General features: G+C 34.5%; 1 protein-coding gene and 1 long non-coding RNA gene across 2 annotated transcripts; both read right to left on the bottom strand.

The window, feature by feature from the left end:
• Positions 1-3,013: 3,013 nt before the first annotated feature.
• Positions 3,014-4,066, bottom strand: LOC104221460 (uncharacterized). The gene is made up of 2 exons (XR_011402395.1): positions 3,979-4,066; positions 3,014-3,306 (listed from the first exon to the last, which is right to left on the bottom strand). It is a non-coding gene; the product is annotated as an uncharacterized lncRNA (long non-coding RNA).
• Positions 4,067-6,339: 2,273 nt separating this feature from the next.
• LOC104221461 (uncharacterized protein At4g04980-like) lies at positions 6,340-12,053 on the bottom strand. The gene is made up of 9 exons (XM_009772536.2): positions 11,683-12,053; positions 10,569-10,877; positions 9,828-9,923; positions 9,606-9,723; positions 7,871-9,236; positions 7,603-7,768; positions 7,361-7,525; positions 7,114-7,266; positions 6,340-6,712 (listed from the first exon to the last, which is right to left on the bottom strand). The coding sequence occupies exons 1-9, from the start codon at positions 11,746-11,748 to the stop codon at positions 6,512-6,514; spliced, it is 2,640 nt and encodes an 879-aa protein (XP_009770838.1). The 5' UTR covers positions 11,749-12,053; the 3' UTR covers positions 6,340-6,511.
• Positions 12,054-18,069: the final 6,016 nt, after the last annotated feature.

Here is an 18,069-nt window from a genome sequence, read left to right as displayed (position 1 = left end):
TTTTTGCAAAAGTAATTACTATCACAAACACACAGGCTTTTGTAGCAAAATGGATCCATCTTATAATTTTCATCTTTGCAAATTAACTCGCAGTCACTGTCACTGTTGCAATGCACATACACTACATTCCTAGCTTCCACTTCATGTAATATACCTGTTATAATATTCATTTCATGAGTTAGATACAGAAGAATTAATAACCCAAATAGTTTTACACCCAACTATTTAAATTAAAAGTAGTTGTGTACGGTGACGGAGGTAAAATTTCCGCTAAAGGGATTCAAGAAAAAAGAAAAAACTAAAAAAAGTTAAAAGAGATTGTAGTCAATAGGAATTGAACCAGCAACCTTATAAAGTTTTTGAACCCCTTTGACCACTGAACTATGCTTTTGGACAGTGTCAAAGGGATTCAAAATATAAAATATAGATGTACAAATTGAATTTTGCCTTACATATACAGTAAAATTTTCCTGCAAATGGGGTTCGGATGAAACCCCTTCTGCCCTTGGCTGTGCAGAGGAGAAGCTATGTGTGGTTAAGGGTGGTCAACTAAATACTTTTTGTCAAAAAATTATACTGTGTATAAGGTATAATATTACTTATTATTAATCAAAAAATAGATTTTGAACACCCTTGCATAGCCCACTGATAATTTTGAATACGTTTATTAAATTTTCTAACTTCGCCGATGTAGCAGACGTATAATGTATGTATCATTTATATATAATATAGTATAACCATACTTGATCACTGTAAAATCTATGTATAACGGCTTAATAGAAAATTAGAGAGAGAAAGAGAGATCACTTGTGAAAACCAACAAAAGGAGAAGAGAAACCATCGTCTTTGGAGCAGCCATGTGTTGCAGGCTAATTTGTTTTACGAGGCATTCATATCCGTGCATTAGTAATAATATATATATATAAAGCAAACATTATATTGTGCTTAGTTAAGAATAATAAATGATAATCCAAAAAGTCAAGTTAAACATTACGTAAAGTAAATTCTAGAGAACTAAGGGTGTGTTTGGTACGAATGAAAATATTTTTCGAAAAATATTTTTCATGTTTGGTTGGCTTAAATATTTTGGAAAATATTTTCCTTGTAAACTCATTTTGCTCCAATTAGAGGAAAATGTTTTTCCTATAAAGAAAAGAGAAAATATTTTCCAAAACTCATTTTCAACCTTCCCCACCCTATTCCCTATCCCTACCACCCCACCAACCCACTCCCACACCCCCACTACCGACCCCATCCCCACGCACACCCAACCCTCGGCCCCCACCCTAAATAAAAATTGATAGTACTTTCTTTTTTATGTTATAGATAAATTTTTTTTTATTTCAACAAATGTGTATTTTCTTTTCATTTGAGGGATTAGGGGGTGGGGGAGGGGGAGCAAGGAAATATGTGGACTTGGGGGAAGGGGAAGGGGGGGAAGGGGGGGGTGGGAGGGAGACAGAAGTACCATAAAAAAAATATTTTTAAGTCTCTAATCAAATACTAGAAAAATATTTTTCGGAAAGAGTTTTTCATTCACTAATCAAACAAGGGAAAATAAGTGATAAAACCACTCATTTTGCGTGAAAATATTTTTTAGGAAATGTTTTTCTAAGAGATGTTTCTCAAGAAATTAAGTGATCTTTTACTTATTTTTCCGTATTTAATGAAATGAAAAATATTTTCGACGTTTGGTTGGTGAGTAAAATGTTGTTAATTAACTCTTGTTCTAAGGGCAAAATAGCTCGTTTTAAGGGGATCTCACATTTTGGATTTACAATTGTTACCATTTTTTTTTTTTGGTGTCTGTTGGAATTCTTTAAGGTGCAATTTTATGATTTTTAATTTATTTGTGATGTTTGGTGCTGTTTTTTGGGATTTGATATGACTTTCCTAGTTTTTCTTGTAAAATCTTTTTCTTCATAAATAATGTTTCCTCCGTTCCATTTTATATGTTGTAATTCGGAGGCTTAAGCTAACTAATTTTCAGTTTGAATTTGAACAAAGAATTTTTAATTTTTTTGAAATAAAATTTATATTTTCAGAAATTAGTAAAAAGTATTATAAGTCACAATAATTAACTGTTTAATTATTTGCAAAAACATGATTAAAGAAGCATAACCGTGTCACATAGTAAGTTTCCCACATGAAAAGAGACACACAGATTAAAGCTAAATCTTGAAGATTTATAACAGTAGACGAACCACTTTGCTATATATCCTGTCCCGTTAAGCTCATTCATGCACGACCTTATTTCTTTTAGCTATACACTTCCAGGGGCGGATGTAGCCCTTTACCGACGGGTATAATTGAACCCATAACTTTCGACGCGGAGCATAAATTTATATGTAAAAGTTCATTAAAATCGTAACAAATTGTAGATATTAACTCATAACTTTAAAAATATAATGAGTTCAATACTAAAAATCTTAAAGGTTGATATAGTTTACATCCTGGATCCGCCTCTGCACACTTTAGTTATGCTTTTGTTTGCATGCATATGATCAGATCACTTACGTAATTTGAAATACGTGATGGTGTTGATATGTTGATCTACCACATTTTGAATGTTAAAAATGATGGCATGCATATATTAAAATTTCTGGAAGGACAGATAAAATCAAATATCAAAAGAAGGAAAAAAAAAATAGTATGTAATCAAAATTTTATACTGATATCATATGCATTTCTTGTTTGTAAGTTGAAATCAGGTGAAAATGAAAGGAATAACTATGGTATCGTATATTTATAATCATGTTGAACTATCAGTTTTTGACAAAGGCAAACTTAAGATTGTCCGCTGATAATACTCATGTATAAAAGAATAGACGACATACATACGAATTTAATTTATATATACTGATAGTATAATTTTTTTTTACATCATATATGTATTTTAACATGTTTAAGAGGGTCTTGGAACAACAATAAAATTGTCTCTGTATGACCTATATGTGTCTTAAATATTACTTTAATGTATTATATTTAGAGCCAATATTACAAGCCGAGGTAGTTCGGTAATTAATATGTATAATTAGGACTCATAATTTAGACACAGCTAGCCCTACACTTTTTCTGGGCACTGACACGTGTAATTAATACATTGGACATCACCATCATCACATTCGAATCCACTCAAGCTGCAACCAAGTTTATTTTTGCAAAAATAATTACTATCGCAAACACATAGGCGTTTGTAGCAAAATGGATCCATCTTATAATCTTCGTTACAAATAAACTCACAGTCACTGTCACTGTTGCAATGCACATACACTACATTCCTTGCTTCCACTTCATATAATGTACCTGTTATAATATTCATTTCATTAGTTAGATAAAGAAAAATTAACCTAAATAGTTGCACACGAAACTGTTTAAATTAAAAAGTAGTCGGGAAGTCCTAAGCCGAGGGTCTTCTGGAAATAGTCTTTCTGTTTTTCTGAAGGTAGGGGTAAGATCTGCATATATTCTACCCTTCCCAGACTCCACTTATGAAACTTCACTGGATTTGTTGTTGTTGGCAGACCATAGGTGAAGCTATATGTGGCCAAGGGGTACATCCTTCGCCAAAAAATATACTATATAAAGGGAATAATGTTAGAAGGGAAGTCTTGCCGTATTTGATAAAGTTGTTGCCATGTGATCAGGAGGTCACGAGTCCGAGTTGTGGAAACAACATCTTGCAAAAATGTAGGGTAAGATTGCATACAATAGCCGACTCTTGTGGTCTGGCCTTTCCCCGGATCTCGCGCATAGCGAAAGCTTATTGCACCGGGCTGCCCTTTTATAGGGTATAATATTACTTGTTATTGATAAAAAAAGATACATTGAATTGAACACCCTTACGGCAGACATATAATATATGTATAATTCAAATATAATATAGTATAATCGTGTATGATCATTATATAACTTATGTATACCGACTAGAAAAATAAATAAAAAATGAGCGCGAGAGAGGAGAGAGAGAGGTCTCACTTGTGAAAACCAACAAAAGGAGAAGAGAAACCATCGTCTTTGGAGCAGCCATGTGTTGCCGGCTAATCTGTTTTATGATGCATTCATATGCATGCACTAGTAATATATATATATATATATATATATATAAAGCAAATTAAACATTATATTGTGCTTAATTAAGAATAATAAATGATAATCTAAAAAGTCAAGTTAAACATTACGTAAAGCAAATTCTAAAGAACTAAATGCATATAGCATGGTTTTTATTGTTACGAAGGAAAATGTTCCCCTAGGGAAATGTTTTCCTAAAAGGTATTTCTCAACAAATTAATTGTTTTTCTTTTTTAAAACTTATCTTTCCGTATTTAATGAATGGAGAATAGTTTTCAATGTTTGGTGGTGTAGGGATGTACAAATGAAACCGACAAACCGTACCAAACCAATAATTCGAGTCAAATCGGAAAAAAAACTCGACTATTGTTCGGTTTGATTAAATAAATATTTGGAACATAAATTCTATATTTTGTGCTAGGAAGATTTTATGCGAAAAAAATTTAAAAACCCGAAAATTCGAAAAATCCGACTTCTGTTGGTTTGGTTTGGTCTTTAAATTTAATAACCCGACACAATTGGTTTGATTTGGTAGTTAAAATAACCGAACAACCCAACCTATGTACACCTCTAGGTTGGTGAGTAAAATAGTTTTAACTCTTGTTGTAATGACAAAAATAGTTGTTTTAAGGGGATCTCACATTTTGGATGTACAATTTTTACCTTTTTTCTTTGTTGAGTTAATACCCTAAAATCACCCTAAACTATCATGTTTTTATCATATTCCTACTTAAACTATTTGGTGTACCCAATCCCCCCCCCCCCTCAAACTATGTTGCCCTTCATATTAAAAACCTTTCATTGCATTCTTAGAAGCGCGTCTAGAACCTGCCTAAACTATTATTTTTTTGTCAATTACCTACTTAAACTATTTTGTGTCTCCAAACCCTCCCTGAACTATATTCTCTTATATATTAAAATCTCATGTTGGACTTTAAAGGTGCGTTTGTCTAACTATATTAACTTATGGTTTGTACGAAGTTTTTTCATATAGTTTATTCATGATGTATTACTCTTGGATGATTGATTAATTTTAGGAGTTTTGGCCAAAATAGTATCCAATATATTGTGTTGATTTTATGTTTATTTGTGATTGTGCTTTATGCTAATCAACTCCAATTGAATAAGTCCTTATTTATATTCATTTTATAGCACAATAAAAATATAAATAAGGCATATAGTGTTGCATTTCTTTAAAGCCATCTTGTATTACATAAAAAAAATTCGCAAATAAAAATTAATTAGCCAACAATTATATTCTCTAATTCCAGATTATATAAAGAAGGTTCAAGGATATGGAGTTATACATATGGAGATTTGTGATCTAAGCTACCGAAGAGAATCAATCGACATTTTTGAAGTGAAGCCCATCAGGTGTTTGTCTTTATGTTTAAATGAATTTACTACTTTTCCCTGTTTCTTTTAGCTCTAGACTTGAGTTCTGCTTTTGTTTACATGCATATGATGACTTAGGTAATACTTGAAATACGTGATGGTGTTGACGTGTTCTACCACATTTTAAATGTTATAAATGATGGTATATATTAAAATTATTAGAATGACAGATAAGATCAAATATCAAAAGAAGGAAAAAAATAGTACTATGTGTCTAAATTTTATATTGGGACATCATATGCATTTCTTGCTTGCAAATTGCTATCAAGTGAAAATGAAATTAATGAAAGGAATAATTATAGTATCGTGTATTCATAACCACGTTTCATGAGCCGAGGGCCTATCGAAAACAACCTCTCTATTCAGACCCCATTTGTGGGACTATAATGGGTATGTTGTTGTTGTTGTTGTTGTTGTATTCATAACCATGTTGAGCAATCATTTTATGGAAAAAGGAAACATAAGATTCAACAATTTGAGAGTTTTCCGCAAATACTGACTATAACATAATAGACAACATACATATGAATTTAACGTACATACACTAAATAAAGATTTTTGACATTATATGTATTTTAACCTGTAACTGCAGTTTGCTTGCCTTATTTTCAAGCTACTAATACCATGTAAGTTATAGTTATCTTTTATGTTACATTGTCGGTATATAGAAGTTAGACTTTAGGCAATCTATATAGTTGTTACAAGTGCATTCTTTTTTGTTTGACTAGGAAAGAATAGACAGCCTGCTGCTATATACACATGCTACAAAACCAGTCACTAAGGTGTGATATATATTGTATGTATCAACAGTGGTAGGGCAAAGCTAGATTTCAGCTCAATTCTCCCCTCAGTCTAAACAAATAATGATTATCATGTCTAGCAATTCTCTCCTAGTATATATATATAAGCATGAAAATCACAGCTCAAAGAAGCATTTACAAGGCCCTTGCCAAGAATAGCATCAACAATGCCAATATATTGCAGCCTATAGTGACTTTCTTTTGTTTACTTTTTGGTTTGGAAAAAAGGGGCAGAAACTAATTATCTAACGATGAAGGCCTGTCTCGATTTCTTCAGCCAATTCTTTTGTCAACTTTTCTGCTCTCTCATCATGCCCGCCAGCAAAAGTATATACTCTGAATGCAAACTGAAAGGCCTTCCAAAGCAGTTGAGCTGATTCCTTTTCTCTCCCTTCATTTGTTTGTGCAGCTCCATCTTTTTCCCTTGACATTGCTTCTCTCTTTTCCTGATTCAACATTACAGCATTATTTCAAAAAATTGTCAACCAAATCAACAGTAAACTTGTCTCCGTGTGACCTATAGATCACGGGTTCGAGCCGAGGAACCAGCCCCTAAAGACTGTCTACATCACACCCGTGGTGGTGCGGCTCTTTCCCAGATCCTGCGTGAATGCGGGATGCTTTGTGCACCGGACTGTCCCCCCTTTTGTTAACCAAATCAATTACCAAGGTGGTTAATGTACATACCATGTAAGAGATTTAGAAAGTATTGATCTGAATGATGCTCTATGCATTCTATGCATTCCATATCGACGCATTAAAATATGTTTAAAGTACATTTCAAATTCAAAACATTGTATCAGTTATTTACAAGATTTAATATTAGAGTGATTTTCATTGTACTAACCTTTATTGCCAGTTCCATACAGTTTGAGGAAACATCGACCATCAATTCTTTGATGCGCACAAGGATACTGAAATCAAAATGGATTTTATGGGTTTTTAATTTCTTGGATTCTTCATCTTTTGTCCTTTCCAGAGAGTCCACGTCTCCTTTTATCTAGACAGAGAGTTATTTGTGAGAGTTGCTAAAGGGAAATCAAAATTGGAGGTGAGTCATGTAAGTTTTGAGGTCCAGGGATTTTAGTTTCTACCTTGTTGAAGTACCTCTCAGCTCTAGCAAGATGTTGGCTAACAGGCGAGGCCGGTTGCCAACTCTGTAAAGTACAGACTATTGAATTTAACTTGGAATAGAGAGTTGCTGCCGTCCTCAAAGCTTCCAACTTCTTAAAAGGAAAATCTTCAAATCTTGCTAGCACCTGTACAAAAAAAATACTTTAAGCCAACTAAATCCTGAAATGGTAATTTGTGGTAGAAATAAGAAATGTAGATGAACCTGAGATTCGTCTGTTAGTTTCTCAAGGTGGAGCTCTACATAATTGTGGAATCTAATGAGCTCAGACATATCTGATGTATGGAAAGAAGCAATGGCCTTCTTCATTTCCATTATTGTTTTTGCATGATTTTTAACATCCTCTTCAATTTGTTGGAAATATGCTGACCTGTGAGATGTATAATTCATAATTATATAATATAGACAATGTCAAGAGAAAATGTTGCCTCCTACCAAAATAATAATTTGAGATTTCAAGAAGATTAATTACCTCCTTGTCATCTCAGCTAATGCATCAGCCATTCCTGGTTTACCTCCTTTTGATGCGGCGCTAAATTTTCCCTTTCCCCCTTTTGATTTACCATCTAAACTAGATCCTTCAACTTTTCCTTTAAGAGATCGATAAAGATTTCCCATTTGGGATGATCTTTTCAGTTTAGTGGCTGCTTTCTTAAGTCGTGGATTTTTGGCACCTGCAAACACCGGTGGTGGTGGTGGTGGTGCACCTCCTTTTTTCATTGCCATAGGTGGAGGTGGTGATGGTGGAGGTGTAGCTCTCTTTCCCATTGGCATTGGTGGTGGTGGAGGTGCAGCTACCTTTCCAATTGGCTTTGGTGAAGGTGGTGCTGGTGCTGGCGTTGCTCCATTTGATGCCCTTGGTGGAAGTGGATGTGAGCTTACCATACCCCTTAATCCTTTGTGAGGTGAAAGTGGAGGTGGAGATGAATGTACAATTTCTGATTTCCTTGGAGGCGGCAACGGCGGTGGAGGCACTGCTCTATTTTTCGATGTAATCGGAGGAGGTGGGGGTGGAGGTGGAGGTGTTACGCTGTTTCCTAATGTAGTAGGTTGGGCCGCTGGTGACGATGGTGTTGATTCCTCGCTCTCTGGTGAGAGCGTGGAATCAGGTGCAGCTGTTGTTGGTCCCTGTGATTCTATAATTTTTGGTGATAAAATGTATGGAGAAGGTGGCACTGCTGCCTGTTCTGTTACATTTGATTGCAACTTAGAAATTGAAGATGGAGGTAAAAGCACATCAAATGTAACACGAGCTTGCACGGGTTGACCATTTGATGCACCAGTCCAATATATTCCACTATTTTCTGATAAATTCTCCAGGTTAGTCAGCAGAATCTCTGGCAAGTCCACTATTTCACAATCCTGACTATATTCAAAATCTTGCTTTGCTTCTATATTTGAATCCTGATTTACATTGGGAAACATGTGGAATGACAGGTGCTTTACCTCAATTGGATTCTTCTTTCCAACTGCTTGGACTTTGAGTGATAGGCGAAGAGGCGCGGCGATAGAAGCCTTTGCATTCTTCTTTGAAGCATTGGTTATTATCTCGGGGAGAATTGAAGTTGGAGAGCTCGAAAGAGAAGTATTGTTGCTTGAATAAGACTCGGAAAAATCTCTCTCAAATGCATCAGGTGAAGGACTTCTTTCTGTGGTCTGATCATCCTCAATATCCTCCTCAAATGCATCAGGTGAAGGACTTCTATCTCTGGTTTGATCATCCTCAATATCCTCGTAATTGTCCTCATGCTCATCCTCATCGTCCTCCTCATCGTCATCCGTCATTTGTATCATCCTTTCACTAGCTAGCTTAATAATATCTTCGAGCAATGCCGATACTAAATTGGGAATAGAAAAAAATCATTAATTATGACTCTCATATATCGAAGAGAAAAGATGAATAATAGAAAATATATCACTATATAATACTTCATCTCAAAAAAGATGATTTTTTTCGGATTTCGAGAGTCAAACAAGTTGTTTTTTGACCACGACTTTTTCATATACCTTTTAAATATTTTGAATTTTTAATTATTCTGACTTATAGTACTTTTTATGTAGTTTCCAAATATATTAATTTTATTTTAAAAAACTTAACGATTATATGTTCGAATTCATGGTCAAAGTTAAGAAGTTTGACTCTCGAAATCCGAAAAGTATCATCTGTTTGGGACGGAAGGAGTATTAAACTACAGATATGATCATACCATATTCAAAATCATTTAGTTTACTGTGTGAGTTCTCTTTGCATTTGACCATCCACTCATCATTTCCGGTCCACATTTCCCCGATTGATTTCAATATATCACAAAAGCATCGCACTTTCTGAAAAAATAGGGAAACTTTGGTTAGCTCAGTAAGTTGTGGTTTTGCTTAAACAAAAACAGTACTGCATATACTAAAAATGCTCAACTTAGGGAGTAAACAACCTCATGTATTGCTGTTCCATCAATTTTTGCCAATGAAAAATTCGGGTTGATCGAAGGATACAGTTGATGCAGATCTCTCAGAGTTGATATCAGCAGCTGCAGGAAACATGCCCAAAACAGAAAGTTAAAAAAAACTTCTTGTTCTGTTCTGGAAAATGGCATTGACCTTTAACAAGTATCGAAGGAGTTTAACTTTTATACACCAATAGAAAACTAACATAAATACAGCTACCGTCCATAAGAAGCATAGTAACATGGAATATGAGGCGTGTTACCTCCTATGATAAGATAAAATATCTTGATAGTGTAATATTATTATTTTTGCAAAGTCATTATGTATAAATAAGGAGTTTAAGTTATGCACGCCATAAGTGTAAGAAATCTTTTACATTATAAGGTCAGCCAAAGGATATCTACACGCAAGTGTCCATAAAATGGGAAATTTTTAATCTTGAAAATAAGATAGTTTACTTGCTACAACACTGACAATATATATAATTTAGGGCAGCCCGGTGCACGAAGCATCCCGCGTTCACGCAGGGTCGGGGGAAGGGCCGCACCCCAAGGGTGTGATGTAGGCAGCCTACCCTGATGCAAGCATCAATGACTGATTTCATGGCTCGAACCTGTCGGCTATAGGTCACACGAAAACAACTTTACCGTTGCTTCAAGGCTCCCCTTCGACAGTATATATAACTTAAACTTATTAAATCCTTGATGATAAAGTAACTGAAGAAATACCTCATTTGCAGATTCAGAGCCATCACAAGGAGAAAGATCAAGCAAGTCTCTCAAAGAGAGGATCTTGTTTCTTATATCTGTCATTATTCTGAAGTTGCTGGCTACTCCACATGAATTATGAAAAGTTGGACTTTTTGTTGTTTTTGCCACACTTGAATTGTGCCAAGTTGCAGCTTTTGGTGTTTTCACCCCACATGAATTGCGTACTTTGGAACCTTTGGCTGCTTTATATTTTCTTGATACTAATATAGAAGGTAATTTCTTTATTACTCTAGTATGTAATCTCCTTGTCTTACGTGTGTCTTCTTCCTGAAAAAATATTTTTAACTTCTGTTAGCATGCTATTTTATAACAGGAATATCATTGATATGTCAAACTTCAATGTGAGTGAGTTTTTCTTCTTCTTTTTTCATGTAATTTTTTTTTTGACAAAGATTTCATTTGATTTGATGAAACTTTTTGAGGTGGTTTTTATTTTTTTTAGAAAACCTCGGTTCACAAAGCTTCAGCTATGCGCGAGGAAAAGTCCTAACTAGTAGCGTATGCAAGAATTTTGATAAGCGGTGTCAATATTTGAAGAACTGAATAAATAAATAAATTACTATAATGACGAGCGGTGTCATTTTCTTATATTAACACCTGATATTTTTATTTTTCTTATTGTCTATACATACATATATAGGAAAATTTTTGACGATGCGGTGTCTCGTGACGCCACTTAGGATAAGGTGCTTATGCCCCTGGCCTTAACTACATACAGTATTGTACTCAAGTTTACTTTACGTGTCTATAAAGGTTGTTTTTACAGTTTGAATTCGTGACCTTCTAATCACGTGGTAGCAACCTAGAAACCAACACATGGTTCTGAGAACAAGATTGCGAGAGAGGTCATTTAAGGATGACCAATAAAATGGGAATAAAATTGCACGTTGATGTTTGCATGGAACAATGGAAAATGAAAATGCAGAATTTTTGCTCTTATTTTCTCTTCTTCATGTGATAAGGATTCTCATGTACCGATGCAGAAACTTTACGTCTTCAACATTTTTACAATAATATTAGAATTTATATCTAAAAAAAGAGGTAAACAAGAAATGAAAATAGAAGAAAATACCTTAAACTCAGAAGGCCTCCTGCGGAATATGAAAGGAACCACACCACAGAATACACCAATTGCCATTTTTCCAACAAATAATTAGAAGTTTTTGGAAAAAGGTTTAAAGAGGAAGGAAGAAGAACAAAAGAATTAACGTTTAAACTTTCAAATTCCTATGACCAAAATTTATGTTTTGGTGAAAGAAATTCAATTAAAAAATTAATTAAATGTGGGAAATTGGAAAAAAGAGAATTATGTGAAGTGCAGAACCAAAAAACAAAAACAAAAAGAGGACGATGAGTGCCTTGGCTCTTGAGCCTAATGAAGAATTGGCTATTCCAAAATCGTCATGGGACAAACACTTCTTCTCTTCTTGGTTTTTCCAAAAGAGAGAGAAAGAAAGAAAGGTTTGATTATGGGAATTATTTTTCTTGGTTTTTTTTTTGGAGGCAAAAATAGCCATTAATTTTTCCGGAGGTTTAGTGATTTTATGTAATTATACTAATTAAGATAAATGATTATTAATATTTGTTATATTTTTTGTTTTTTGATTTTGGAGATGTCTTGGCTGAATGAAGGGGAGAATTGATGAAATTTGTGCCCTAGAGTTAAATTTTAATAAGTGATATTAAATTTATTCTATAAAATTTGTTTATCTTTTGATTGAATTATATGACAGTGGTGTTCAGACCATCTTAGCACGTACCTCGGCTTCGACTATTTACTATTTACCTGCTATTTCACACTAACAAAAATGTGAGGTTACACGACTCACCAAGGTTCGGGTGATGTTTTTGAGAAGACTAAGGTAATTTCTTTTCTAAATTATTAGCATCTACATACTGAGTCAAACTTTTACCATGAAGTAGAATTTTAGTAATAATTTTATACATTTTGAATAGTTTAATATATTTCGAAGTGAAAAAATGAATTGATCCACTATATTTTTTAAGAATTAACCAACTCAAAATGATTTTTCAAAGACTTTGTTGTAGTATTATCTACGTGTTATCAGATTGTTAGGGAAAATTCATAAGTACCCTCTGACCTATATCTGGATTCCCAAGTACACATTTTATTTTTGCGGGAATCCTATTACCCCTAAACTATTTTAAAGTAGAATTATTTGCACTCTTAAAGCTGACGTGGCAGAGTGTGTGTATTTCACGGAGAGTGAGAAGCAAGAAAAAATGATTTTCAAATTTTTCTTTTTGCTTTTTTACCATTTTTTCTTACTTTTTTTCTCTTTTCCTTTTTCTTTGTCTTTTTCTTTTACTTCTTTTTTCGTTTCTTCTCTAATTCCGGTGGATATTCATTCACCGACGACTTTATCTTACCGTTTTTCTTCCATTTATTCTGTTTTTATTTTTCCTTTTTCTATCCTTTTCACACACAAATTAAACTCTCAAAAAGATCTATTCATAAGCAAAGCAAAATATACTCAGACTGGGATAAAAATCTATTGCCGGGAAAAAAAAATTCGCTGGAAAAAATGGTGTTCTTGAAATTCCGACGATCACTATTTTATGCCGCCGGTGACCAAAACAAAAAGAAAGAGAATGAAATAACCAAAAAAATGAGAATAATAAGAAATAAGAAAAAAAGATAAGAAAAAGAAGAAAGAATTAAAAAAAATACTAAAAATACATGTGGCAGCGCGTGTACTTCACCACTTGCCAAGAGTTTGGTTGTCCAATTTTAGGGTGATATTTATTCCATTTAAAATTAGTTTAGGGGGTAATAGGATTCCCGCAAAGATAAAGTGTGTAGTTGGAAATCCGGGTATAGGTACTTATGCATTTTTCCCAGATTGTTACTTTCTGCATATTGTATATTTATTAAAAAAACTCAGATTTACTTGTCCAAGCAACCTCAATTAAATTAAAAAGAAAGTATAAAGTTTGGGACAATTTTAAATTAATGATGATTCTATGACATAATAGTATAGTTAATGGCTTATCTGTTTAGTGGTCGTCGGCTTATCTGTTATATTAGGTAGTAATCCCTCATTCTCTTGAAGTCAAGGGTTCATCATTGTCAATAGTTGTGTTGATGTAAGATATAGCATAAATCCGATAATTCAAATGTAGTATAAAAGTTAGATTCGAACATCATTATTATAAAAAATAAAGTAAAAATTGCACGAGACGTCCTATTTGATCGCTCTTATTTAACATGTACCTATTTTTTAATTTTTTTAATTGATACCCAAAGTTTAAACAACTTCAGCCTTTTTTCTCCTCCCCCTCCTCCTCCTCCTTCTTCTTCGACGAGAAAATAAAAGTGATGGTGAATTTATATGGTGTTTGTAAGCATATTTTAAGTTGGTTTATTGTGTTTTACAGTGCTGAGCTGCCGTGACACTTTATTTTTTACTATTGCTTAGGGTTCTTCTTTTTATTTTTCTTAATTGCAAAATTGACTTTTTTTTTAAAAAAAATTGCAAAATCAACTTGTTAGATGTTTTGTTGTTTCGACAATTTGATGATATTTGGAAGTTATGTTTCAAATTTGAGCTCATTTGGAGTAGATTTAGATGTTAAATTGTATATTTGATTCTTGAATTTCGAAGAACAAATTTCTGTTTCTGCACAATTTGGACTTCAAACCTATTTGACATTAAGTGCATGAAAACATTGGTTGCACTTCAAACATATTTGGCCTTAAGTGCATCTAAAGTGTAATTTATTCACTTCAGACCTATTTGACCTTAAGTGCATGAAAACATTGGTTGCACTTCAGACATATTTGGCCTTTAGTGCCTATTATGTGCAATTTTTGTACTTTAGACTTAATTGGCCTTAAGTGCATTGCACTTCAGACTATTTTTTTTAAACTTTAGACTACTAAAAATCCGCTTAAAACCTTCCGAAAAAAAATTGACCAAATTTGGTAGGTAATGGCCAATAACCATCCAAAACGCGACCATTTATGTATGGTCAGTAATTTAAAGGTCGGTAGAGCATACCGACCAAAGTCTGTCGAAAATTACCGACCAACTTGGATCGATATGCTCTACACGACCATCTGACAATTTAATTGACTAACTAACCAATACTGGTCAGAATATTATTTTAATAATTTTATTTTATCGATCAACATTGGTCGATGTGCTAAATTTAATAATTTTTGTAACCTACCAACTTTGGTCAATAAAGAAAAATAAATTAATCATATAATATTTTAATTACCGAACAACGTCGGTCGGTATTAGAATTTTTTTATATAATTAAAATTTAACAGTACCGACCAACATTGGTCGGTTATCTAGACATGGCAGCTAACTTACTGACCAAAGTTGGTCGATAATATTGAATTTCTCGGAATTCAATGTGCACTAACCGACCAACATTGGTTGGTACTTATGTAATTTAATTGTTTTAGTTACCGACCAAGGTTGGTCGATTTCTGGGAATAATTTTCTTAGAAAATGTCTGTTTTGGTAGCTACACCACCTGCCAAATAAAAACAGTATACCGATACTCCCAATGCACATCAAATAACCTCAAATTCACCTCAAACAACCTCTAAATCACCATTAATCCAACCAAACATCCAATTGATAATTTAAAACTAACAAGTTTAATTAAACATCATAATTCAAAACCAATCAAAAACTAAGTAACTACAACAAGTTCAAAAATGTTCATTCTAATTCAAAACAAGTTCATTAGTCTAGTTCAAAGTATATCAAAGTATTAGTCAAGGGGTGTTTTCTACAGCATCACCACTATCTGATGAACTTTTATCTACAAGACGGTAAGAACGGTCTTGTAGAGGACGGGAAGAGTGATCATGTGGAAGAAGGGTAGAACGATCACAGGGAGGACGAGAGAAACGATCACGTGGAGGTCGAGCCTCTGGCGATGACTCAAGAGACCGGGGCAACGGAAAAGCTCCAGTACAAAGGAGAGTTCTAATCTGAGCTTGCATACCAAGGAATTGAGCATCTCTAAGCCTTTCTCTTTCCGTGGCTGCTTCTAGCTCGGATGTAAGCCTTGTCACTGTCACCTGCATAGCCTAAAGGCCCTCCCTATTTGTCACGGTCCGAATTTTTCACTATCGGGATCGTGGTGGCGCCTAACATTGTACCTACTAGGCAAGCCAACATTGTAGAATATTTCACATTTTTCCTTTATCTTTTAACAATTGAAACTTAACAAAAGTAAATCAACAGAAATAAATGCGGAAGAAATAAGTTTAAAGATTATCTTTACACTAATAACAAAAACCGTAATAAATTCCACCCAAAACTGGTATCACAACTCACGAACAGTCTACGAATACTACAAATAATGGTCTGAACGAAAAATATATATCTGTCTCGAAAGTAGATAAAACAGAAATGAAGTAGGATAGAAGCGGACGCCAGGGCCTGCAGCCACCTGCAAGACTACCTTGGGTCTCCGGTGGATTGAAGACAACAACCTCAAACTATGATCAGTATGGTCCAGTACCGGGATCTGCACAGAAAGTGTAGAGTGCATTATCAGTACGACCGACCCCATGTACTGGTAAGTGCCGAGCCTAACTTTGGCCTGTGCAATTAAATAATATACTAACAGGATAACAATAACAATAGTAGAATCTAAACAGAAATTAACGGGAAGGGGCAACATGCTATGGGGGTACCAGAATAAGGAATCACAGTAGTAACAGAAATTAAACAAGTAGTGCACTTGAACTGATAACAACTAATAATCACAGCAAACAAAAAATGCACGACATGATCCTTCGTGCTTTTACTCTCAATCCTCACCATGCAATCAATAATAGAAGTGTAAATGTGCACAACATCACCTTCGTGCTTTATCACTCTTCCTCACCATTTGAATAATAGAAATGTACACGACATCACCCTTCGTGCTTTATCTCTCTTTCTCACCATATGCATAGATATAAATGTAAACCTGCACGGCATCACCCTTTTGTGCTTTATCACTCTTCCTCACCATAAGAATAATATAAATGTGCACGCCATCACCCTTTGCGCTTTAACACTCTTCCTCACCATAATAACAATAGAAACAACAACAACCCCGCAAGAGCATCACAATCAAACAACATTATTTCATCATTTAATTTCATAATAGAAATCCCAAGCTTGAGCCAATACTCAACCAATATTCAACCAGGAACAACATAGTAAAACTTGTTAGCATGAGCAATAACTAGCTTAAGCACGAAATATAAATATAAAGAAACACAACAGTCAGAACTATATAACTCACTCGCATGCTATGACTCGTCAACGACGTATAGATACTCGTCACCACACCTATACGTCGTACTAAACAACTAAAAATTAGCAAATAGGGCAAACAATACCTAATCCCTCAAGTTAAGGTTAGCCACAATACTTACCTCGATTTCAAGGCCACAATCAAACCTCAATTACCACTTTACCTCTCGATTCCACTTCCAATCTGCTTGTGTCTAGTCATAATTAACTTAATAACATCAATAAATGCTAGAGAAATCAATTTTGATGCTTAATTTTAGATTTCCCAACATTTTCCCCAAAGAGTCAAAACCCGACCCCGGGCCTGCTCGGTCAAAACTCGAAGTTCAGACCAAAACTTAATTATCCATTCACCCCCAATCCCGGATATACAATTGGTTCTGGAATCCGACCTCAATTTGAGGTCTAAATCCCCAAATTTCAAAATTCCTAAATTCTACCCAAAAACACCGAATTCCCCATGAAAATCCCTAGATTTTGTGAAGAAACCTTGTAAAAAGATGACATAGATTGAAGGAAATGAGTCAGAAGTTGTTTACCTATGATTTGGGGAAGAACTCTTCTTTAGAAAATCGCCTATGGAGCTTAGGGTTTGAAAATTTAAGAAGTGAAGTGAAAATCCCGTCAAAACTTGTTTTTGAACAGTTGCAGTTATCACATTTGTGATCGCATGTTCACAATTGCGAACTCGCAAATGCGAAGCTTGGCCTGACCTGCTGCCTTCGCAAATGCGAACAAATGTTCGCAATTGCGGCCACTGTTCTTGTCGCATTTACGATGATGAACTTCGCAAATGCGAAGGTCCCCTTCCCAGTCCAATCATTGCAAATGCGATTATTCTTCGCAATTGCGGTGCTCGCATTTGCGAGCCAGACTTCTCAATTGTGAAGTCTGCAGATTTGTAACACCAGCAACTTTCCTTAAGGCTCAAAACACTATGTGGCCTATCAAAAACGCACCCGAGCCCTGGGGGTTGCAAACCAAATATGCACACAAGTCTAAAAACATCGTACAGACTTGTTCGTGCGACCAAATCGCCAAAATAACATCTTAAACAACAAATTTAACTCCAAAACTCATGAAATTTTCAAGATAGTTCAAACTTCCTATTTTCTCAACCAAAGGTCCGAATCACGTCAAATTACTTCTGTTTCTCACCAAAT

The sequence above is a fragment of the Nicotiana sylvestris genome, chromosome 9, assembly GCF_000393655.2.
Source record: "Nicotiana sylvestris chromosome 9, ASM39365v2, whole genome shotgun sequence".
Lineage (NCBI taxonomy): Eukaryota > Viridiplantae > Streptophyta > Magnoliopsida > Solanales > Solanaceae > Nicotiana > Nicotiana sylvestris.
This window is presented reverse-complemented; position numbering and strand designations above follow the sequence as displayed.